The following is a 24914-nucleotide window of genomic DNA, read 5'->3' as shown; positions in this document are numbered from 1 at the left end:
AGAAGGTAGAGAATGCTTGTGTCTGGGGAGATTAGGGTTTAAAGATAGTTAGCATTTGAATTGAGTTCTGAAGTTTGGTTGGGCTGTGAGAGAGAGTTTGAGGCAGAATCTTCCAAGCTTAGAAGACTAGAGAAAATGAAGAATGGAGCTGAGAAAATAAAAGGCCTCTGCAGGTGATGGAGAATAAACGTGTTCAACCAGAGTGAAAGTGTCATATGTAGTAACAGGGAAGGCTGGAAATGAAAATGAGGAACGATTTCCTAAGGATCACGCATGCTGGGCCATGATTTGAGTGATTTTCTTCTACATATTAATTGCTGAAGATTTTTGAGCAAGAAACCGATTTAATCAAAATCACACTTTAAAAGGTTGAACCGACAGTATTATTCAGAGTTTATTGGATGAAGGAGAGATTAGTAGTGGATGTGGGAAAGAAATACTTTTATTGTATTAAGCTACTAGGAATTTTAGTGTCACAGCAGCTCCTGTTGGATGACATGAATTTACTGACCTCCAGGGTTGAGGGAAAGGGATGAGTCAAGGGTGACTTCGAGTTTTCAGTTACAGGTTATTGAGAAAATTTTGTTAATAGAGAAATAGAGAAAATAGGAAAAGGGGTTAGATTGGGTAGAGAGGGTGAGTTTCACTTAAAATATTTCAAGTTTGAAGTTATACAGGTAGAAATACAGAGAGACTATTAGAAGTGGGACATATTATTAAGTGGTACCTTAATAATATGTAGTGATAACGAAGACCTCATGGTGCAAAATTACTAACAGTAAATAGAAGAGTAGAAGCCTGGATGGAAGCATGAAGAACTCAGAGCTAGCCACGGATGAAAACTGTCCTTAATGTTCATCTTTCACACAGTAACTGCAGGAAGAACAGGGACAATTAGACCTAAAAAAAAAAAAAAAAAAAAAAGGTTCCATAAAGAAATATGAGATAAACTCATAATAAATATGGTAAATGTGATTAAATTGATTTACAAGTGGTGAATTTATAAAAATTAAAATTTATACACATTGAAGACATAATATTGTCATTATGGACAACTTTTATCATTTGGCAGGCTTGACCTCTTAATAGCTCTATGACACTGGACACATTGCATAAACTCTTTTCTAACTTTCTTCAGATGTAAATTTTGGATGCTATTAAATACTTACCTGATAGAGATCTTATGAAAAGAACATGGGATAGTACCAGTGAAGTACTTCACATAGTGTCTTAGTCAGCTCAGGCTACCATAACAAAATAACCATAGACTGGGATATTTAAATAACAGAAAATTGTTTTCTCACAGTTTGGGAAGCTAGAAGCCCAAGACCAGTGTGCCTATATGGATGAGTTTTGGTGAGAACCTCTTCCTGGCTTGCAGATAGCTGCCTGCTCGCATGGCAGAGAGAAGGAGAGCAAGCTCTGCAGTGTCTCTTCTTATAGAGACCCAAATACCATCGTGAGAGCCCCACCCTCACGATCTCATAGGCCCCACTCCAAATATCCTCCCCCAAAAAACCCTCCCCCAAAGTCTCCCAAATATTATCCCAAATATTATCACATTGGCAGTTAGGGCTTAATATCCCAAATATTATCACATTGGCAGTTAGGGCTTCATCATATAAATTTTGAAGAGACACAATTCAGTCCACAGCACAGTCTCTGATATTTAGTAAAATTCAATAAATCATATCATTATTAGTACTACTTTTTCTGCAAAATATTTTTTCTCTAGCAATTTCATAGAGCTAAGAATCTCAACATTTCAGAAGACCAAGAACAAAAAAAGAATGTGATTCTAAGAAAGAATTCAGCCAAAAATTACATTGTCTAAAAAATGCAATGTAAATGGCAATTACAAACTTCTGCAGGTCACAATTAGAAATAAGGTTTATACATTGATAAACTATGTGCAAACTCTTGCTTCTTTGAATATTCCATGTTAAAATGTTTTCCATGTTCTGCTTGAATTGGTATATGTTGCATCTGGGAAATTCCAGCAAAATATAAAACAGCATTCAAGGGTGTTTTATGATTCCAGAACACCTTATCTGACATATAGTAAATTGCTTCGACAGAGAATATATTTTTTAGAATTCTGGATAACCAGCTGTTACTGGACATCATGAGGAAGGTCTGGAAAATAAAACTGGTCTTTGAATGACTCTCAGAAGCACATAGCAAGTTTTCTTTAGTAGGAGTTCCCTTTATGCCTGAAATTTTCAGTTTCTTATTCCAACTTCCCCGCTGTCATTTTTCCTTCCTCCCACATTTCTCAGTTTCTTTGGAGGAGGTAAAAAGCAGGCATGGACCAAGGTTTCCTTTTCTGCTCCCAAGCAATATTTAATTAAACCTCAATCAGTGATGAGAGAGAATATTTATCTAGTGATTCTTTTTCTAAACTGAATTAGCTGGTTCAAATAGTCACAGGTAATTGAAGAGTTTTTCCTTGTGAAATCAGCTTCCAGGGTGAAGGTATGTGTTGTCCCAAATGAAAGAAAGCAGGAATAGTGAATTGAATCTGCTGTCTGCATTCTTTTGGGTAAATAATTCATCTTAGGAAATCTTTTGGTTCATGGTTATACTTGAATATAAAATTAAATAATTTGTCTCTGTTGGGCTGAAGGCACCCATTCAACCCATGGAATACTGGATAGAGCCAAATCAATAATTATTATCAAAATTAATAGTTGAAATTCAAATAATTAGTCAGTAGTTGTCTAACTGATAACAGGTTGCTTTTCCAGAAAACAATTTGACTCATGTTAAGGATTTTGATTGTAATCACGGGGAACCAATTTTAGCTGAGCTCTCTTGAGTAAAATCAATAAATACAAATATAAATAAATACTGTTATTTGGAAGAATATTGAAGCCTCCCAGGACCTACTGGTGGGAGGAAGACCAAGTTTGGAGACTTGAATCAGCTCTCTAGGGTCATAAAACACTTAGCTTTTAGCAGTTTGGCCAGAGTATGATTGCATTTGGATACTACCATTCACTTTATTATAAATAAATGCTAGCCATCCTTTTTCTTTATATCACTTTCTCTAGATTCCTGGAAAGAAGTTTCCAAATTACTGAGACTGAGTTAATTTCCTATTACCTGGCAACCAGGGCATGGAGAACGCAGGAGGACAAGGCTACTTCCACTTTCCTAATGAAGGAATTATACAGCCTCCGAGAATCTAGGTGAAATGAGGAGTTCATCAAAATTAGGAAGGAAACTTGGTTTATATGCAGCCAAATACTGAAGATTACTACATCTTAATTCAACAATTAGGAATGATATTAGTGGTCTCATTACCATCATCATTATCATAATTAACATTTAATAAACAGTTACTTGCTAGCCTCTATTCTTACTCACATTTTCCCAACACTGGCTCAATATATGTTCCCATCAATCTTAGGAGATAGCTACCATTAGTGTCCTTTTATTAAAAAATGGAAGGAAAAAATGCTTAGCAATGTTAAAAAACTTGCTCACGATTTTACAGCTAGTAAGTGGCAAAGCAGCCTCAAACTTCAGGCTATATAACTTCAAATAAGCTAACCTACATGCATGCATATGAGACTGACTTCTCTGCCACCATTTAACAATTTTATTGATTATTGAATTATTAGGTACTGAACAAATAGTTGCTGAAAATTCTGGCTAGAACAGCTCTGGCATTTAGTTGGTACTCAATGAATATTTGTTGATTAAATAAAGATGTATATTAATAAACATGTATACTACATGTTTATTGAAAGACTAGGTATCAAGCAACAGGGATCCCCTTCTCTCTGTATTTCCCCCCAGAATGCAGCTCTGAGCCTTGGGCTGAATTGATGATCCCACAAATTAAAGGGATCGAAGTCCAGGTTATAATAAAATCAGTGTATATAATAAAGTCAGTGTCACAATGGTAAGGTGAACTGAGTAACTGTGTATTTAAGTATTTGCTTATCTTTATTATTATTTTAACGATACTATTTTAGAAAATGCCCTTTTTAGATAAGAGATTATATACAGTTGAAATGTCCTTGGGAATCATTTCAATTTTTAACTCCATACCTTTCCACTGTGATTAAAAAAAAAAAAATGCATCAATCTTGGAGACTACACAGGGAAAAGAAGTATTTCAGACACAGGACAGAAATATCTACAGATAGGCTAGAGTGAATACCACTAGGGGTAGGTCCGCCCTAACCTCTAGCGATTATCAGACCTAAAAAGCAGGAATTCTTTTTGAAGGACAGTAATGTCTTAGTTTGGAATTGCTTCGCTGTAGATAGATGTCAGGCCTGACTGAATCAGTTCACAGATTTCTTTAAGGAACTGGTATAACCTGCCCTTAGATCTATAGATTATAAAATAATGTTAATTTATTATAATTGGAAATGGTTTAAGGTTTCCTCTTGCTCTTTCATGCACTTGCTCTCTCTTGGCCCTCAGATATTATAGTTGTTATTTTACAGATGAGCCAACTAAGGCTCAATAACGTTTGCTGGATTTCCCAGGCAAGAACATATAACTGACAAATAAATAGCTGAAATTTGAATCCAAGCCTCTAAAACGATTTTCTTTTTATTATATTGTTCTGCTTTCTGTAAATGCAAAACAAACTCATGGAACACTAGATAGAACCAAACTAGTAATTTTTATAAAAATTAATAGTTGAATTGGAACTCAATTAGTAAATAGTTGTCCAGTTGCTAACATTGAGCCACCATTGAACCAAGTTTGGAACTTTGCAGAATGATGTAAAGCAGGAAAAATTGCCTTGTTACTGAGAAGTCTTAAGGAGATTTAGTTTAGTGGTTTCCATGTTATTGGGTTTTGACTTTAACACATGGTGGAAGGACCTGGGGTGTGTTGTATCTGACTGGTGCTCTGATAATTGGAATGAAGTTGGGACTGAGCCTAGGAGTTAAGAAAGTTAATGTTTCAAAGAATGGTTTCTTTTGTTATGCCCCTCCCCAAATCTCTATGTTTATACATGCTGGAGTGTTTAAAGAGTGTATAGTCCAGACACTAGCAATGCTTTACAATTTAGAGTGTTTTCAATCTGTTTGTCCTTAGAAAAGAAAAGTTATTGAACATATATATACTTCAGTTTCTTTGTATAAAAAGTGATACTAATGGTAGTATCTACTCACAGGACTTCATAATTACTAAATTAGAATAACAATTTCTCAATAAATATTTAACCCTATTACTATTAATCAAAATCTTTTACATATGATCTCTCATTTTTCTCTCAAGTGCTACTCTCAGCAGTTAGTAGAGATCATTATTCTCGTTTTAAAGTGATGAAAAATGGAATTTGCCAAAGTGTCCTTCTCATGTTTATAAGAAGTTAGGAGAGGTATTGGTACAGAAAGGTCAGTCTATAGAGCCAATTGAACTGAGTCTGAAATTCTACTTACTACACTTTAGCTTTATGCCATTGGCATTTTATTTTAATTCTCTGAGCCCAAATTTTCTTGTCTGAACAAAGGCAGAATATAATGCTTAGCTGATATGTTTGCCATAAGGGTTAAATGAAGCAAAAAACGTAAAGCATCTGGCATCTATGGGATACTTTCTTCTCCTATCTTTTCTCTTTCAATGACTGCCTTTGAAATATTCAAAATAAAATGGTTTATAGAAAATAATCATTGCCATGGTTGAAAGTGACATTATTATGATTTTAAAGTAATATTGATAATAAAGAAGCTAGTCCTAGTGTTACAGTAACCAGGACACTCAGAAGATGATGCATCATAAAGATTTGATTTGATAAAAATGATCCAATGTCTATCATTTTACAAAAATCTAGCTACTCTAATCAAATCTCTTGTATTACAGATGATAATGAACCTTCCGTGTGTACAATTTGTGAACTCTGCACTTTGTGGTTGAATTCTTTTCAGAAAATTTATGTAGTGCAATGTAATTCATTTTTTTCAATTTTCTGCTTCATTTTAATTACAGTGCTTATTATATAAGATGAGGTTTTCATTTAGCATGCCTGTTATTTTTAATTAAAAGTAAAGGTCCTAATGGAACTTAAATTTTTAGCATCATTTATTTTCAGAAGCATAAACTCTGGAACAATTTGTGAATAAAAAAAATAATTCTCAAATTTTCAAAGGTAAGGAGTGCTAATTTTATAAAATCTTCGACTAATCTAGTGACCTCTTACATATAAATTATACTAGATGTACAACAATAGCAGCAAGAATTTCTAGTTATTTAGTACCTGTTGCAGGGTCATGACTACTATATGTATTGTATTTAATTTTCAAAACTCCATAAGCGTGTATTATTTTCCTTGTTTTCTAAATGAGGAAGCTCTGAAAAAAGAATTATTCGGTCCTATCTGGGAATCTCTAGCAAAGCTTCATATGAAAGTGACAATAAAACTGTGTTTTAAAATATGATATGAAGCTCATCGGATAAAGATAGTAAAGCCACATCTTCAGAAAATATTACGAAACACAGTTAAAATGAAAAAGAATGGTGGTGCTGGAGATGGACAGACAGAGCCAAGTAGGAAAGATCTGGTCTAGGAGTTTGGTCTGAGTATAGTAAGGAGAATGTAACGCTGTGGCTTTTTGCCACATACTCTTTTAAATAATATCATAACCATCAGCCTTCGTACCCCTGTGGGATTCTTCCTTCATTTACACACCATATGGAAGTTCCTCAAAATACTGTAATGTGAATGAAAGATATGCTAGCTGAAATAACATATCCATCAGAGGGCTGCCAACGGCTGTTAATGGTGAATCATTTAAATTTGTAATTTGGAGTTCTGCACATAGGAGTGTACAATCCCTGTTGAGTTTCCGTAGCTCCCTGAAGATGTCTTCCTTCTGCAGCTACTGTGAACCTTTGCATTTCAATATCAGCATTTAGAGGTTAACTGCCTGTATCTCAGGCACAGTTATAAATTGGAGTCACTGCAGATATTAGAAACTGGTGTCTCTACAGGTATCTGAATACAGCTCTGGGTTTCCAGCATTGCCACACTTCCTTATGCAGAATAGGTATATACAGTGTTAGGAAAGGGGATTAGTGATTTACATGTCATCAGTTACTTCAGCCCTTTCCTTCGTGACATCACTAGTGTCTTTCTAAGCCCTAGATCACGTAACCACTCCTTTATTTTATTAAATTAAAGCTATGCTCCTAAGAAGCTACCTGCATCTTCATTATAACTTTGATTTCTCCATCTGGCCCACTATATATTAAGTTCCATACAGTAAGTCTATTCATATTCATCCATCATTCATATGACCTGCCAATATATTATTAACAATGTAGATCACTGTTCTGAGTGCTAGAAATACAATAATAAGCAGGATTAAGGTGGGGCCGGTGTGCATAGAGCTGACCGTCTATTCCGAACTAATGTCTGAATCTCATAGTGTGTTTAGAGGCTTTTGCACAAAATAGGTGCATAGTAAATGTTAAATAAAGGAATAGATTGCCCACTCTATGTCACAGTGTTAGGAATTACAGAGAATACAATATAAACAAGATACTTTTAGACTTCAGGATACTCATATTCTGTGGTGGGCACAGACAAGCACATAGATAATTCTAATGCATGGCAGAAAGCATTAGGTGTTATAATAGAGGTATAAACACATTTCTGCGGGAGCATGTAATGGCAAAAGATTAATTCTGGCTTGGAGGATGCTCTGCCCTTCTGTCATGGTTGGAAACAAATTATGGTGTCATCCACTGAGCATAACTGAAATCCATTTGCCATATGCATAAGGAATGAGTAGATTCAGAAAATAAATGAGAATCAGTTTCACTGCAGTTTTTTCATTGCAGTGTTATAGCATGTTATCCAAAGGCATCTTCTAGATTTACAATCTCCTTCCTAGAAAATACTTTAATCTCTTCCCATACAGCCTGCGTTCCTTTACTATCTTTTTCCTACTGGTAGGTAGAGATGAAATAATGAGAACAATCTGAACGTATTTTAGTATCTAGCATAAAGATGACATAAAGAATTAACTTGGGATTAAAAAAAATAATAAACTGTTGCCAGTTTCATTACTCTACGGTCATGAGTTAACTTGCTGAAAACAATATTAAATCATGGTTTCCTTTGCCTCTCATATGAAAATAGCACTAATCCAAGAATTTGGACAAAAAGGGTCTCAGGCCAGCTTCTACTAACCAAAGTTATAACTTTAGGGAAATCCTTTTCCCTTTCTTGGCCTTATTTCTTTATCTTTAATGAGTTTATTGGATGATATTAGGAGGTCCCAATCTCAGATGAGTACAGGAGCTAAAGAGGTAGGTCAGTATTTGCGACATGAGAATGTGAAGCCAGGACTGTGACATCTGATTTTTTCAAGAGAATCTACAAAGCTGGATTCTTATGTGAAATTTCCATAATATAGCAGTTGGTCCAAACAGAAACAAAAGAATTTAGCCCAAAGGCTTCTTTTCTGCAGCTTCTAGACTAGATACTTTCTCAAATCTCTTGTTCTCAGACATTCTCTGATTCTATATTGTTAAGACAGTCTGATTTCCCTTTATTTAACAGTTACTAAGCTTTGAAGTTCCAGTCCCCCAGATGAATTAAAGAACATGTTTTGAGCTCTATAATATTAAATTGTCATCACAGATTAGAGGATTCAGTTTCTACTAATCATTTTGGAGTCTTCTGATTGATTAAACAATAGTAAAATTAGGATTGAATGTTAAGTGTTCTAAATCAGGGATCCAGTTTTGAAGAAACAAAAAAGGAACAGCCATTCTTCCCTCTTCCATTTCCTCTCTACAGGCTGCTGTGAGGCAGATCAAGCCTGAAAGCAGCTGGCAAGTTTGGGCTGGCACAAATCCTCCTGCCTACATTGGGCTTGGTGCATAGTAGACCCTAAAAAATAATCCTTGAACAAGTAAATACTGCTAAATGAAGTCCACTTCTTTCATGAGTTAACATGCCAACTCATTAACATGTCCTCTCTTTCCTACTGCTTAGTGGATAAGAAAAGAAGTCTGCATAAAATGAGCCCTTTTGTTATGAGCTCCCAGGACTTTAAAATTTGCCTAGTAAGGTGAAACTCCTTTCACCCCCACCGACTTCTGTCATTGAGCCCATACCTTATATGCTGAGTGTTTTGAGGCGAGAGATACTATGTTACTCATGTTTGTATCAACAGAATCCAGCACAGTGTCTGACATACAGCAAGGACTCAATAAATGTCTGTTTAATCAATAACTTAATTAATTTCTGAATGAGTCAACAAATAAATTAACTAATGAACCAGAATTTCTCTCTAGGGCCTAAACATCAAGAACAAAGGAACTGAATATAACTCTGAGTTTTATTAAGATATCTAGAGAAAGACTGTGCCAGAATAGATTAGTAAGCTTTGAAATGTAGACAGATCAGTAAATGGTGGGACCCTCTCTCACAGCACTCCCAAGTGATCGTAGGCAGTCTCCTTTTCCAGGTGTCATCTCATGATTCTGAATATTTCAAATACAGTGTTATCTTGTGGGGAATATTAATTTAAAAAGAAAGAAATCATCCTGGTTAGTTTCAGGCTACAAGTTCACACCCATCTTCTGGAGGCTGTGGTTCTACTGTCAGTGCAATCGTCATAGCCTTTGCAATGCTGTCTGAGTTTACTGAATATGTGCCTCACTGAGTGGCCGGTCTTGGACTTAAGTACTGTTCTATCCCATAGTTCACTTCTCAGAACTTTGGTATGCTGACTAAGGTCAAATCCACACCTGCACCACTCAGGGAGAAGCCAGGAGTTCATGTTCAATTTTGTGGGAACACTTTCTTGTGCTCACCCCTCTTCTTAGTCTCCCTGACACTTTCTAGCTCTCAGCTTTTTCCTTTCCCCTCCTGTCCTCTGAGTAGAAGTCTGCAGCTTTAGTTTCTACCTCTGCCTTGCACTTCCTTTGACTAGATTGCCATGGGATCCAAGTGGAGAGAGGCTACAGACAAAAAGAAAAGAGCAATAGCGAGTTTTTCTATACTCTTGGGATGCAGTTCCTTTGGTCATAGAGAAGAGTTCCCATTCAGAGTTACAGATATTTCAAAGCCACCATTGCCTTTGCCACCATTCCTTTTGCCTAGGGCTTATATAGGAAAACAAACAAATAAAAAACAAAAATGGAATTTCTCCCTCCTTCTCTGACTTGCAGCGTGCTCCTTACCACTCGTTCAATTAGATCAGAAACAGAGGGCTCTTTTTGGAGTGATTTTTGCCTGCACCTGAAGCTGGTTCACAGTTCCATATCTGGGTCTCTCTTAGAGTCTAGGTCTGAAGATACTGGAGGAAAAAGATCTGGGAATCTTATGTGTACTTCCATGCTGTTCTGAATTCTAGTTTCCTTTCCCAAACTTGTTACCATTTACTTTTCAGAAGCATCACAAAGCTGCTCCAGTCATTCCACCCAAGGTTTTTAGCTACATTCAGTGGGAAAAACATGGTGAAGAATGCTTACTCCATCTTGACTGAATGAGAATTTTCCTCATGTAATTTTATTAGATATTGTAAAAGCATATAAGGTGCTTAATGGGGTTGTCTGGTGCACCTGGCAGATGTTGTAAATTGGTGTTGTCATTTAGTTCTGTTTTGTGTCATTCTACAAAGGAATGATTGCTCTAGTAAACTGATTTGACAATCTGAAGATCAGACCTGGTATTTGATGACACCTTTGAGACATCCTGTCATCCATCAGGTCTCATTTATGTATTTAATATATATGAATAGTGCTACTTATGTGTCAGGTGCTGTGCTAGGCACAAGGACCACCTTTGTGAATGACATAGACTCCTTGTCCTTAGGGAGTCCATAGTGTACTAGAAACCAGCCACAGGTCACCACCAGTACCACAGGAGAACAAAGCACAGCCTTAAGTCTAGACTAGAGACAGATACGTAAGCAGACAATTTCTGTATAGAATATTTAGTGTATGATAAACCAGCTTAAGTGCTGTAGGAGAGCAGAGCAAAACCTTCATTCTGAACTGGAGGAGGGTCATGAACAATTTCTGAGGGGAGGTGAGTCCCAGACACACACAAATTAATAAGAAAATCTTCAGGATATTGTGCTCCAGATGTATAGAGCAAAGTGCATAGGGGCTGGGATATAAATGAGAAGAGTTTCGTATGAGGCTTCAGGAAGTTCCAAATATCTAGTATGAGTATGAGAGATCAGAGTAGAGAGTAAATCAAGGGCAGAATAAGAAACGTCTTGAAGTTAAGGACAAGATATTTATGATATAATTTGGTTATCAACTGAATGGTTTTAATTGGGGACTAACAAAATCAGTTTTGTGCTTTAGAAAGACAACTCTATATCTACATTGGAGATACATAGATTTAAACAGGGAGAGATTGGAGGCAGTAAGATCTGTTAGAAGGCTGTTGCAGTAACCAAAGCAAGAAATTATAAGACATTCTAGAATTAGTAAATCATGCTACATCCATACAAGGGAACACTATACAGCCAGTGCAAGTCTAGCATCTCTAGGTTAAAGGAGTGATCAGAAACTCAAAAAGGAGTCTCCTATCTGAGACCGAGCCAATCAGTCAGCTGTTTATGTCAGCTCTATTTTCAAAATGTGTCCATAATCTGAACAGTTCTCACCATCTCTACTGCTCTCATCCTAATCTAAGTCACCAATATTGTTGCCTGGTCTATTGTACTGGTCACTGATTGATCTTTCTGTTTAACTTGACAAACAATCCTTTTGATTTCATATCCCCACCAACCCATTTTTCATACCTCAATGGCCCTCTAATCCATTTGGTTGCTTAAAAGGAAAACCTGGATAAATCCTTTGTTCTTCTTTTTCCTTACTATCTCACATCCAGATCCATTAACATATTCTATCTTCTTTGCTTTCAAATTATACTGAGAATCCTACCCTGGACTAAGCCATCATCATCTCTTAGCATTCTATTTCAATATTCTCTAAATTTTCCCACTCTCATTCTATTTTCCATTCTCAAAAGAAATTTTTTTTTAAATAAAAATAAGATCATGATATTTCCATGATAAAAACACACCAAAGCCCTGCATTATATAGCCCCTATCTAGCTGCCTTACTCATATCCTGCTCCTCTTCCCTTTACTCACTGTTTTAGCCTATCTTTTATTCCTCCAAGAATATACTAAGCACATTTGTGCTAGCTAATGCCTCTGGCCACTTATTTCTTCCAGATATTTATATTTTGAATGTAAAGAAACAAACCGGAACATTAATAATAAAAATTGGGTCAGGCATCAAGTAACATAAATCGGTTTATTTTACCAAATGCTTTGTAAGTATAAATTCATTTAATCCTTGTATAAATCTATTTTAGTTAAAATCAAAATATTTTAAAATCACAAATAGTTAGATACTATCATTAAATCCATTTTTTTTTTTTTTCAGACACAGATTGGTTAATGACCGTGGCCAAGTCACACAGTTAGTAAGCAGCACAGCTGTGATTCTAATCTGCTGCCTGGTTCCAGACTCTGTACTCCTATACTCTATGTTCTGCTGTGCTTACAAGCAGGCATGCATTCTCTGTGACATCTTGCAGATTCATTCCTTTCAGAAGTGTGTGGAGTTAGGAAGTGGGTGGAGATAGATAAAAATTTAAGCCTGAAGAGGAGGCAGGACAATTTCCTAATTAACCAACACTTCCTTGACATCTACAAATACCGAGTCTATTGTATTAATTGCTTTTAAATGTGGATATCACACCCCCTATACTCAAAAAGCTTAGCTTGCCAGCTACTGACAGTCATCTTGACTTTCTTAGTCTCTTCATCTATATTGGAAATAGCCCCTAGCTTATTGAGTTTTATGAAATGAAAGCATTTCATGAAGTATTTATTTTGTTAGCACTCATTTCAACAGAGCCCTGTCAGCTACCTGAAAGTTATGATAGCTCAGCCATGAGCTTCTTCTTCTAATGGAAGAAAAAGGCTGGAAAGTAGGTGAAATGGTACAGGCAGAATTCAAACTTGAATGTCTCTGAATTGACAAACTACTGCATCTTGAATGCTAAAATAGTTTAAGAAGTTTCTTTAAAAATACATGCAATACAAAATGTCTTGAGAAATTAAAAAGGCTAAATTCCCATTAGTCTCTTTCAACAGGTTTTTTTAAAATTTGCAATCATTTGGAATCTTTGGGTGACAAGGGCAAATAGTCGCTAGGAAGTTCTACAAGACCCTAATGCTGCGCCAGTAACCCAGTTGTTTCCAGGGGCTCAATAATAATGAATGATTCAACAGACTATGTGCAAACACATGTGTCCTTGGGTTTTCAGTCTCTTGCCTTCTGTATACAGCTCCTTCTGTATATTCTTGGTCCCAGGTCTTATGCCGTGCCAGCAGATACTATTTGAGGAAACAGAAACCTAGCACTTTCTGGGAAAGATTCAATCTTTTTTTTTTTTTAATTAAAAATTATTACAGTGACATTAATCAACAAAGTCAAATAAGTAATGTATCATTTAAAAATTATTGGGGCGACATTGCTCAACAAAATCCAATCAGTTTCAAGTGTACAGTTCAACAATATGTCATATATATATTTTGTGTGTTCACCATCCAGAGTTAGATTTCCTTCTATCACCAAATATTTAACCCGTTTTACCCCATCAAGATTCAATCTTGTGTCTACAGCCATGCCGCCCTGAACAAACCCCATCCTGTCCGATCTTAGAAGCTAAGCAGGGTTAGTACTTGGATGGGAGACCACCTAGGAAGACCAGGTGCTGTAGGTGTAAAAAATAAAAAAATAAAAATTAAAAATTATAACCTGACTAGTTCCTTGCAATCTGTGAGGTCAACCAAGGGTTGACTTGCCTTAAAAAAAAAGATTCAATCTTGTTACCCGGTTTTCCTAACTTTATTTCTTAATCAGAATATTTTTAAAAGGTGATACAGCATACTGTTCAGGGAGTGCATATTTCCAGTGAAAAGCAATACCATATAGCAAAAAGCGCACTAATCTCGGTGTTAGAAATTCTTGTCTACTGATTTTTACTATCTGTGTATCCTTGACAAATCTACTTAACTTCTCTTTACCTCAGTTTTTTTATCTCTACAGTTCTGGTATAGTGTTGATGTACATCACTGATACACACAAAAATTATTTTGAAAAGTGCCAAACAAATGCAAATTTTCATTCTTGCCCTCATTCAATTCAACAAACAGTACAGTAACCATGCTCTGAGCAATGTGATTTGATTTGCAAATGAATAAGGCTCAATTTTGCCTTTGTGCCAGTTACAGACAAAGCGGAAAGAAAAATAAGGAAGAGAATATGAAAGATGACTGCCAGAGAGCTCATCACATCAGATGAGACCTTTGACTTGTTTTTATTCTCCAAAGTCTTGACCACAACACATACTGACTAAAGTTTATTATGATTTACAGTTCGACATAGTTACTATTTATGAAGCATTTGCCATGTTCCAGGCTCTGTGCGAGGTACTTATGACTTTCCTATAACATTTAATTTTTACATCACCCTTGCAAGATAAAGGTCACCATTTAACAGATGATTAAACATAATCTTAGAGAATGTAATTTCTCCAAGAAATTACAAGTCACAGAACTAGAAAGATGTAAAGCAGGAATTTAAACCTGGATCTCCCTATTCTGCTCATAAGAGGAAAAAATTAAAAAATGAGGATCAAACTACCTCCTGTTTAATAGTCACAAAGGCACCTATTGCTGAATCCTGATAGTGAGTTTGGAGGATGAGTTGCAACACATGGTTTAGACTCAAGGTCAAGTACCTAAGATGACCTCAAAGAATATCACAGCCTGGTCAGTTTTCTGGAAATAGAATCAATCAGATGAGTAACTGCCTTTATTTAGGGAGTTAAATGGAAGAAGGTAGAGAATTGACTGACATGGGAACTGAATGTTTTAAATTCTCCTTCTCCTAAGTATGGCCACATTTCTATAGGATGGTGGACAGGGTGTGTGAGAAAGATATAGAGAAAGTGATAGGGAGTTTGGAAGGGCAAGATTAATTTTAGTATCTGTAATCATGGTGGTCTTTGTGAAAGAAGTGCTCTTGGAGCCTTGGAAAATAGACAGGATTAGTGTTAGTAGGGTCAGGAAGGAAAAGAAAATAGAGAGATAATCTAGTTAGAGGGGACAATTCTTTAATTCATTCAACAAATAGTTATTAAGGACCCACTATGTGCCAGGCTCTGTTCGAGGCACTGAGTAGTGAACAAAACAAAATCCCTGTCCTCACTGAGTTTACATTTTAGTGAGTGGATGAGACAGATAATAAACAGGACAAATACATAAAATATATAGTATTTTAGATGGTGATAAGGAGAAAAATATTGTTGGAAAAGGAGATAGGAAGTGTGTGAGAGGAGTGGGGTGGAGATGCTGTGCAGACAAGATGTCCAGAGGAAGTCTCACAGAGAGGACAATATCTGAGTAAAGACCTGAATTGGGGAGGGAACAGGCTCTGCACATCTCTGAGGCAGATCACTCCAGGTGAAGGAACAACAAATACAAGGTCTGGGAGGCACAAGTACACCTGGTATGTGTGAGGATCAGGGAGGAGGTCAGTATGGTTAGAGAGAAACAATTTAAATGGAGAGTATTAGGAATGGAGTCAGAGGGGTAAAAGCAGAGCACCATGAGGCAGATCCCTATATGGTGGTCATTGTAAGGACTTGGCTTGTATGTTCAGTAATAACGGAGCCATGGGAAAGTTTGATCCAAGGAGTATCATGATCTGACATATTTTAAGGGAATTTTTCTGGCTATTGTTTTCAAAATTAGCTGGAGTAGAAGGATGGACAAAGGTAGGAAGGAGACCAGATAAAAGACTATTGCTGTAATCCAGACAGAGGTGATAACATCTTGAACCTGGTCAAAGTAGATTGGAGTAGTTTAATTCTGGATATATTTTGAATATAGATCAAATAATAGTTGAGAAGTTATGAAGGAAAGAGAGGAGTCAAAAATGCCTCCAAAATATTTTACTTAGCACCTAGAGGAATGAAGTTCCAGTGGTATGAGGTGAAATATGGAAGTATGAATAGAGTCTGTGTAGAGAAGGAAATTGTAAGATTTGGATGGGAAGTAGCCTGGGACCAGTGTCTAATCCTGAGATGGAAACAGGATTCTCTATCTTATATTTATGTCAGAATGAACCACACTGGTTTTCCTAGAGAGCCTCTTTGCTTAGGAAAACAAAGTGTCAGCATTTGGGCCTACAATCAAAAAGGAGATAATATAACTCTATAGTTTGAAAAGGCATCAAGAACCATACTATCTTTTGAAAGTTCCTTTTTGTCCCTCTTAAAGAAAACTTTTCCCCAAATATTAGACTTTCTCTTCACCGCAGGTGTTCCTTTCACCTTATTACCATATTCTTCCTTTATGTCTCAATCCTCTCCATTCTTCAGGGACTGGGCCTTGTAGTAGATTCCACCTCCTAAACATTTCTGTCCATATCCATGGCTTCTAACCTAGGCAAGGCCATTTTCAGTTATCACTGAGACTGTTGCATTGCCTGTTAATGCAACAGGCAATGGTCTTCCTGACTCTACATCTACAGCCCTTTAAATCTTTCTCCATAGGTGTAGCCAGATTGGTCTTTTCAAAAAAGAAGTCTAATTAGGTTCCTTCCTAGTTTAAACACTACAAAGGATCTCCATGCTTTTATAATAAAGTACAGCAAACTCAAAGTGTCTTAATCAGACTTATCTTCCTCACCTACTTCCGTTCTCCCCATTCTGCTACCTCCAACTCTGTGTTCTGGCCATTCTAAGTTTCTTAAAATTTCCCCAATATAGCACACTCTGTCTCATCTACGAATTTTCAAACATGCCTGGAACACTCTTCTCCCCTATTCTTTATCTAGCTGATAGTCAACCATAATACTCAGCTTTAGTGAGCTTCTGGACCTGGTGTCCCTCCCGATACAGTCCTGCCTCAGCACTTGTCAAGCCAGAATGAGCGTTTGCTCTCCAGACACTAAGTAAAGAGAGCAAGAATCATGTCTACCTTGTTCGACATTTGTCCCCAACTCCCAGCAAAGTTCTGAGCAATCAGAAGGAATAGGCACTCACTTCATCTTTGTTGAATGAGTAGCATATACCAAATGAAACTTTCCCAAGAACCCTTCATTGGAAAGGACCTCTCTTATTTTACACCACATATATTACACCACATATATTACAAATTTATCACGTTATATCTTTCACTTTAATTACATAATTTATCTCTGTTATTGAACAATTTTCTTCTTAAAGGTAGAATTCATGTCCAATTCATCTTTGCATTTTTTCCTTATATCATCTACTATGCAGATATATGTATACTCAGACTCCAATAAATGTTTATTGAATTAATGAATTAATGGAGCATAAATGTTATATTGTATTTCAAAATTTCCTAATAGGCTAGTTTATGAAGGGCATATGTTTTGATGTTGGAAGTGGTAGATGATAAATCTAAATAGATAAGCTGAGGCAAGATAGTGGAGGATCTAGTTTGCTTAGCTAAGAGCACTTAATAGTTTGAAAACTGGAGATTTGAGGATTTCTAAACCACAGAGGTATATTATCACAGCTGTGTACAAGGGATATTAACCTATCCTTAAGATAACTTTTATGGTAGAGAAATATAGTTCTATCCTGGGTCCATCCCCAGAGTTTGACAATGGGTAAGCGAATCAGTACTGTTGGCGATTCAGGGTTTTGAAAAAAAAAAAAAAACTGGAAATAGAAGACAGTTATTAGATGTACTATGTTGGCACCTGTGTCTTAGTATTGACTCTGGTTGCAACTCTGATAAATTGCTCCACTGCATTCTCTAATTATTCAGAACCTATGGATATAACTAGAATAGAATTAAATCTCAAAGTTAATTCCTAATTTGTTTTCCAACAGGTTCCCTGACTCTGAGAACACATCACGTTCAAGATTCCAAAATGGGATTTGTGATCAATGCGATCTATTCCATGGCCTATGGGCTCCACAACATGCAGATGTCCCTCTGCCCAGGCTATAAGGGCCTCTGCGATGCAATGAAACCTATCGATGGACGGAAACTTTTGGACTCCCTGATGAAAACCAACTTTACTGGGGTTTCTGGAGATATGATCCTATTCGATGAGAATGGAGACTCTCCGGGAAGGTACTGCTATAATTCTCCTCTAGACAATAAAGCCTGAACAATAGCTGTCTCTGATCCTGAGGTGCCTGTTTCTCTCTTTTGTGGTTATCTAGGCATCCTGGCCATATTCAGCTAGCTCTGAAATCACAAAGCGAGCAAAGGCAGAGAGGGAAAGTTCTATTTCCTGTAGCAAGGGAAAATTATTGATGCTGATGTCCAAAATATGGTCTTGGAATCATCCCTACATTTCTGATATCTAAACTTAAAGGCAGGAGACTCACATCATAGATCATCAAAACCCAGTTCTGTGGTTTCTCTTTATATGTTTGCCATGTTATTCCATATACTCTGATCTTTTCTTGGGTTAGAGAACTATGCTGAGACAGAAACAATTCAATTTCTGGTAATCCAAAAACAGGGAGGACGTGTTGCTATATTGTTTGCTGTACATACAGTGAGTTATAAGTCATATTTTATTTTATTTTATTATCCTCCAACTGGAGCATTTTCTCCCTTCTCAAGGACTAAATTGCCTTTTTCTCTGAAATTTCGCTTTTCATTATTTATAGAGAGGAGCCTGAGAAATATGAACTTACTCAAATTATAGGTCAGCCTCCAGAGAAAGTCATTAGGTACCTAGAACTTATCAGAATTCACATCTATTTCATACTCCAAATTCTTAAGTGACTCCATACATGAGACTTTTAATCTATTAGAGATAATGACATTGAGATGATATTCTGAGTTGTAGTGGGGCTGGGTCTTCACTCTTTCTACTTCAGAGCAATAAGGGTCCTTTGGTCTCCCACTATAAAACCCGAATCGCTTATATTTTACATCTGTGCTTGGAGAGGGTGGCTGTACTCTCTGTTTGCAGCTGACCATGCCAAAAGAAGTTTCATGAGCCCCTCCATGTCTCACACCTTACGTGTCTATACATTGTACCAGCCACCTTGGTTTAGCTTGTTTCCATATTTGTAAGGTGAGGTGGAGTTTGTGCCTGATGAAGCAAGCTATTGCCATCTTACAAGCTGGACTTCTAAGTGACAGCTACTTTCAAGTCACACAGACAAGAGGAAATCTGAATATTTTCACTGTTCTAGAGACATGAAGAATATTGCTCCAGGTAGGCTGTTTGCCAAGATAAGCTGATTTTTCATGAGTCGTTTTCTAATTTTTGGCTATTCAGTATATCCATTGTGGCAGGCAGGTGGTGGAGGGTAGAGATACAAGCACTTTCCCATAGTCAAAGTAAACTTGGCATTTGTTGAAAGGCTTCTTAGGGCAAGTGGACCAATGAGCTCAGTCTTTGGGCTTAGGTCAAGGCCTATGCTCTAATATCTATCTACACATGGATTTGTCATTCCCGTATGTATTCCTAGAGCACTGACATCAGCTTGGGACTAGTTCATAGACTTTGATGACTGCAGTTTCACCAATTCAAAGAGTTTTTATGTCATGTACCCAAGCCAGTTCTATAAACCAGATAGTGAAGAAATGTCTCAGATGGCTCAGCTCTATTCCAATGGGAAGCCTTAATGAATCAGATAGAACATCACTGTCTCATTCATAAGCCTCTAAATATGCTGTAATAGGGTACATTTATGACATTGACTCTTAACCTTTTTTGGAATATGAATCTCTTTAAGACTCAGATGAAATTTATGGATATTCTCTCACTGACAATATATATTAAATTTTGCAAACGATTTATGGGTATTCACAGCTGTTTAAAGACTTTTCATGTATTACTAAGGCTGGGTATTATATTAAGCCATGAATAAATGATCAGAATTGACCTCTGAGGACACGAGCCAGATTCAGGCAAAGGTGGTTTGCAACTTTTTGTTTTTCTAATTAGTCCAGTTATATTTACAAAATAAATATAACTAATATTTATTGAGGGTGTATTCTCAGCCAAACACTAAGTTTAGTCCTCTACATTTTAATTCTATGAGGTAAGTAATATTATTATTTTATTTTCCAGCTAAAAGCTTACAAACTAAGGCTTACAAAGATCAAATGACTTGCCAAAAGACACAGTCTAAAGCATGATAGTCAAGATACAAATGAGGCTCCTGAGCTTCAGCTCCTAACCATATACAACAGCCTGCCAATTAATCAGCCAGGATTGCAATCAAGAAGCTGCTCTGTTCTGAGAAATGTATTTCTAGATATTATGTTGTTATTTCTATGGAGTAAAAGTTATGGCTCTGGTGGATTAAGGACATTCCAAAGTGGGCAATGAACCAGAGGAGTCAGGGGTAATCAAGTGTTCCCTTAAAATGCCAGAGTTGCAGAGGAAGAGCTTAAACAAAAGAAGCTGGGAGAGGTGACAGCTCACTCAGGCACACACACCCGTGGATTGTTAGAGAGTAAAGTATAATCCTGTTTTTAATCCTTACATCTAATTAGACTACTATCAGGCTACAGTTCTTTAATGAAAACCTTGATGCCAAATGTGTCGCAGAATTCTGAATTTTTGAATATACAAAAGGTGATAAAGTCATATAATACCCCCAGCAGCTGTGGAGTAGCACTTCTTATTCAACACATTAATATTTCTGCAGCAAAACATATGAATATTCACACAAAGTGTGATAAATAGACTATACATAGCCTCATCTCAGTGTGGGTCAAGGTCTGTCACTAGATAAGTTCAGACTAGGCCATGTTTCTCTGCTAAGTGAGTTATGAAAAACTCATTTATGGTTTTTAGAGTGCTAAGGATTTCAGACTTATAGATAAGAAATATGAATCTTTACTATTTACCACCAATGGTATAGATCACAGATCAGCAAACTATGGCCTATGGGCCAAATCGAGTCTGTTGTCTTTGTAAATAGGTTTTATTGGATCACACTGACCTTCATTTATTTAGATACTGTCCATGGCTGCTTTCACATGACACTAGCAATGTGTAGTTTCAACAGATGGTCTCACAAAGCCTAAAATATTGACTGTCTGTCCCTTTACAGCAAAAGTTTTCTGATCCCTGGTATAGAGATTTCACTGAAAAGTCAGATTTCAGAAGCCTTGCCGTTGCCTGGGGCTGACCAGAAGTGGAAAGGGGGAACATGGAGCATCAACATCAGACCGAATACAACTGACTATTTAAAGCAAAAATTTTAACATTATGTTGTGGGGCTTATAATCATGTGGATATAAAATAGTTGACACCATGAAGGAATGGCGTATAGAATTATACAAGGGTAAGGTTCTGATATTTTACATTAAGTGAACCAATATTTAATTTACATGGAGAATAAGATAAATTAAGAGCACATTATGATCTCTTAAGCAACCACTAAATTTTTAATACAAGAAGAATACTTAAAAAGCCAATAGATGAATGCTAAAAAGAAATTATTAACCCAGAAGAAGACAGGAAACAAGGAACAGGTGGACAAAAATAGATGTGACAAATATAAAATAAGGCTAGAACTGTTGAAATTTACAGATACTCAGCTAGTTTGCACACGGATTCTTAATACGTGGTTCTGTCTATAGAAGGATTTTAGAGATGATCAGTTTCAACTTGCTAACTTTCCTGGAGAGAAAAATGAGTTTCAGAGAAAGGAAGAGGCATATTCAAGGTTACATAATCAATTAGCAATAGAATAAATACACTATATAAATCTCAGGCATAATCATTAGATAAGAACTTAACATATATTTTTTCATTTTCTTTATATTACATTTGAAATTCTCTCTCTCTCTTTCTCTCTCTCTCTCTGTATATAATTGTTGAAAAGGGTTTCATTATTAGTTACCATTGAAGTTTTAGGGTTAAACCAACTCTGTGATCTGTCTCTCTTTAATCTGTAATTATCCAACCCTAAAGGCATAAACCATTATAATTGTTTTGTTGCATGAACAGTGCTGAAAGTGTCTATTATGTTGACCAACAGATAATTTATAACATATTTAAGAATTAAACTTTTTTAAAGCACCTTAGCATCAGAATTATAGACGGAGAGGAATTTAGGAGACATACAAATCCAATATTCTCCACAGTCCCCTCCACCAAATGATGTTTAAGTTCTCTTGAAAACAGTCTTGCTTCAGCCCCTTGGGCAAGGAGAACCTCACTACTTCTGAGGAAGCCTGCTCTAATTTTCTGAAAGTTATAACCACTTAGAAAGTTCTTTATTTCTGTCAACTGAAAGCTGCCTTCCTCTAGTTTATTTTTGTGCTTTAATAGAACATTTTTTCCCTTCGGGTTAAAATATATTTTAGATGTTATTTTTAAACAATATATAAAATTCATTAAAAAAATTTTTTCAGGCTATTTCAACACAAATTTGTGTCTAGTTAAGAAAAAGGCAGATGGGGAGGCAGAGTTTTCATGTTTATCAAAAACTAGATCCTTCCACTTTTTACCATTTCTCCTATATTAAACAACAAAAATAGAGGCGTAGATATAGTGATAAGAGCCTTAAAATGTAGAGTTGTTCAGATTATTTCTGCAATATTTAGACAATGGAAAATTGATCTCTTAGCTCTACCTAGATCTGAAGCATTTGGAATGGTCTAATGGAGAAGAACAAAGCAGACTTCAAGTCTAAAGGCTTAGGTTAGGTATTGGCTCTGCCACTTGCATCCTCTGCTATCTAATCATACTCATTAACCTCACTGAGTTTCAGTTCCATTATGTGTAAAATTAACAGTTTGGACTAGACCTTGTCAGAGTTAAGAATTGATAGAAATGGGATTGATGGCTCATTTTGGGATGAGCAATGAAACTCTCATATCTCTTCAAATCAGTAGCAACAAAGAAAGAAGCTTCCTGAAATCAACTTTTCTTTCTTCCTCCAGCCCAGAATGTTCAAAGGTTATTTTCTCACAGAGTCCCTTTTTGAAGACCTAGAAGCCCATGTATTTGAAATAGTCAGTGTCATAATATATGAGTTCTTTTTACCTCAGTGTTCTGTGTTCTAATTTCTCAACTTATTGTATACTTAGTAACCATGGATAACTGTAATAGAGTGGAAAGGTATAGGACTCACTTTTGATCCTATAGATTGGTGTGTTTGGTTTAGAAGTGGAAATTAGACAGTTATCAAAACCAGTACCAACTACAAATAGGATACTGCAGGATAATCCTTAAGCCACTGAACAGCTAACAAAACTTAAGAGTTAACATTCTGAAAAAGACACTACAGTAAAAAAATAATAAAAATGTTATTGAGAGTGAAAATAGAATGGTATCATTTTACACTGTAAGTCCTAACAGACTGATGTCAGGTTTGTTCTTAGCATTTCTGTACTGAGCATTGATCTGACTGTATAGTAATCTGGTCACTTAAACCCAAAAGCTAGAAAGTTTTCCATCCATGTCAATTTCCACATAGTTAAATTTGCTGAGCATAGAAGGTTGCAGAAGGCATTCATGAGTCTATCTGCCAATACTATAAGTACTGAGAGGTAAAATTATAGGGTACTATATGAAAACATTATATACTTAATACATACCTAAAGATATATCTACAGGATTTGTGCTCGGATTGGAAACTTATTTCAGAAATGTTTTTCTGGAAATATTCTTACATGTAAGAAAAATCTTCTAAATACACACATTAATGTTCCCCCTTTATATCTTATCCCCATATTCGAAAAGAAAATAACAGCTAAAAAAGGTTGAGAACTCATGAGGTACTACTATCTCCATGCATTTTACATTGCATGAGATGCTTAAGAAGCTATTTTCATACTTATTTTAAATATCCCTCCTGAAAGTGTCTTTATACAATGAATTTAGCCATTGTTAAAGGGTAAAATAAAAAGATAAAATCAGACTCTATCCAAATTACCCCCATATTCCCTAAAGCTGAAAACAAGATTAAAGATTTACCAAATTTATCACTTGGTTAGAAAAGAAAGATTTTATTTTACCTGGATGGAGATGAAAACATTTCTATCATTTTAAAAGCCTAACAGTACTTGTTTAAACTCCTTGAAGTTATTTCCAAACTGTCTTTCATTCTGCTAAGGTCAAATCACCCTCTCACATGGGATTATTTTCTATTTCAGGTGTAAGCTTGAATTTTTTTTTAATGGTTTCTGAAGAGAAAGTGAAACAGACAAGTTTTTTGTTATTCTTACTGCACCATCATGGAAAATTCCAGTGTCGCTAATATGACAGTAGAGAGATTGTTTGGGAATAAAATCTATTGCTTTTTCATAGCTGAAATTTTATATCCATAGCTGAATAATTATTATATTCTTGTTCCTAAGGTATGAAATAATGAATTTCAAGGAAATGGGGAAAGATTATTTTGATTATATCAATGTTGGAAGCTGGGACAATGGAGAATTAAAAATGGATGATGATGAAGTATGGTCCAAGAAAAGCACCATCATCAGATCTGTGTGCAGTGAACCATGTGAGAAAGGCCAGATAAAGGTAAAATGGAGTCTGAGTTTCTTTCATTTTTTTCTGTAAATTCAAAAGTTTTCATTATCTTTGGCTGTTGTTTAAAATTTTAGATACTTGCTTTAGCTTTTATATTATAAGCTTCTAATATCAGAACTTGTGTTTTTTACTTTTTTCTCATAATTATAATACCTAATATGACGAACAATGGTCTTAGTGCTTAGACTGATTAAACCAGTTAATGAATTATGTTTGCCCACACCCTTTCTACTCAATTAAGCCTTTAAAGACATGCTTCCTGGGAATAAATAGCTCACAGTTAGAAATCACATTAATTTATAGCTAACTTAACAAATATTTATCAAACTCCTACTAATGTAATTGTTTATATCAGTGGGAAAAAATAAGTAAGA

At 36.0% G+C, this 24914-nt stretch overlaps 1 protein-coding gene across 1 annotated transcript in view; it reads left to right on the top strand.

Annotated features, from left to right (window-relative positions):
• GRM5 (glutamate metabotropic receptor 5) overlaps positions 1 to 24914 on the top strand; it is a 383964-nt gene that overhangs the window by 288812 nt on the left and 70238 nt on the right. Inside the window, 2 exon segments of the mRNA XM_015600323.1 lie at positions 17900 to 18146; positions 24363 to 24531. Coding sequence (XP_015455809.1) covers positions 17900 to 18146; positions 24363 to 24531 — 416 coding nt within the window.

This window comes from Pteropus alecto, unplaced genomic scaffold (genome assembly GCF_000325575.1).
Source record: "Pteropus alecto unplaced genomic scaffold, ASM32557v1 scaffold7, whole genome shotgun sequence".
Classification (NCBI taxonomy): Eukaryota; Metazoa; Chordata; class Mammalia; order Chiroptera; family Pteropodidae; genus Pteropus; species Pteropus alecto.
The sequence above is the reverse complement of the archived record's forward strand: the minus strand, read 5'-3'. Positions and strand labels throughout refer to the sequence as shown.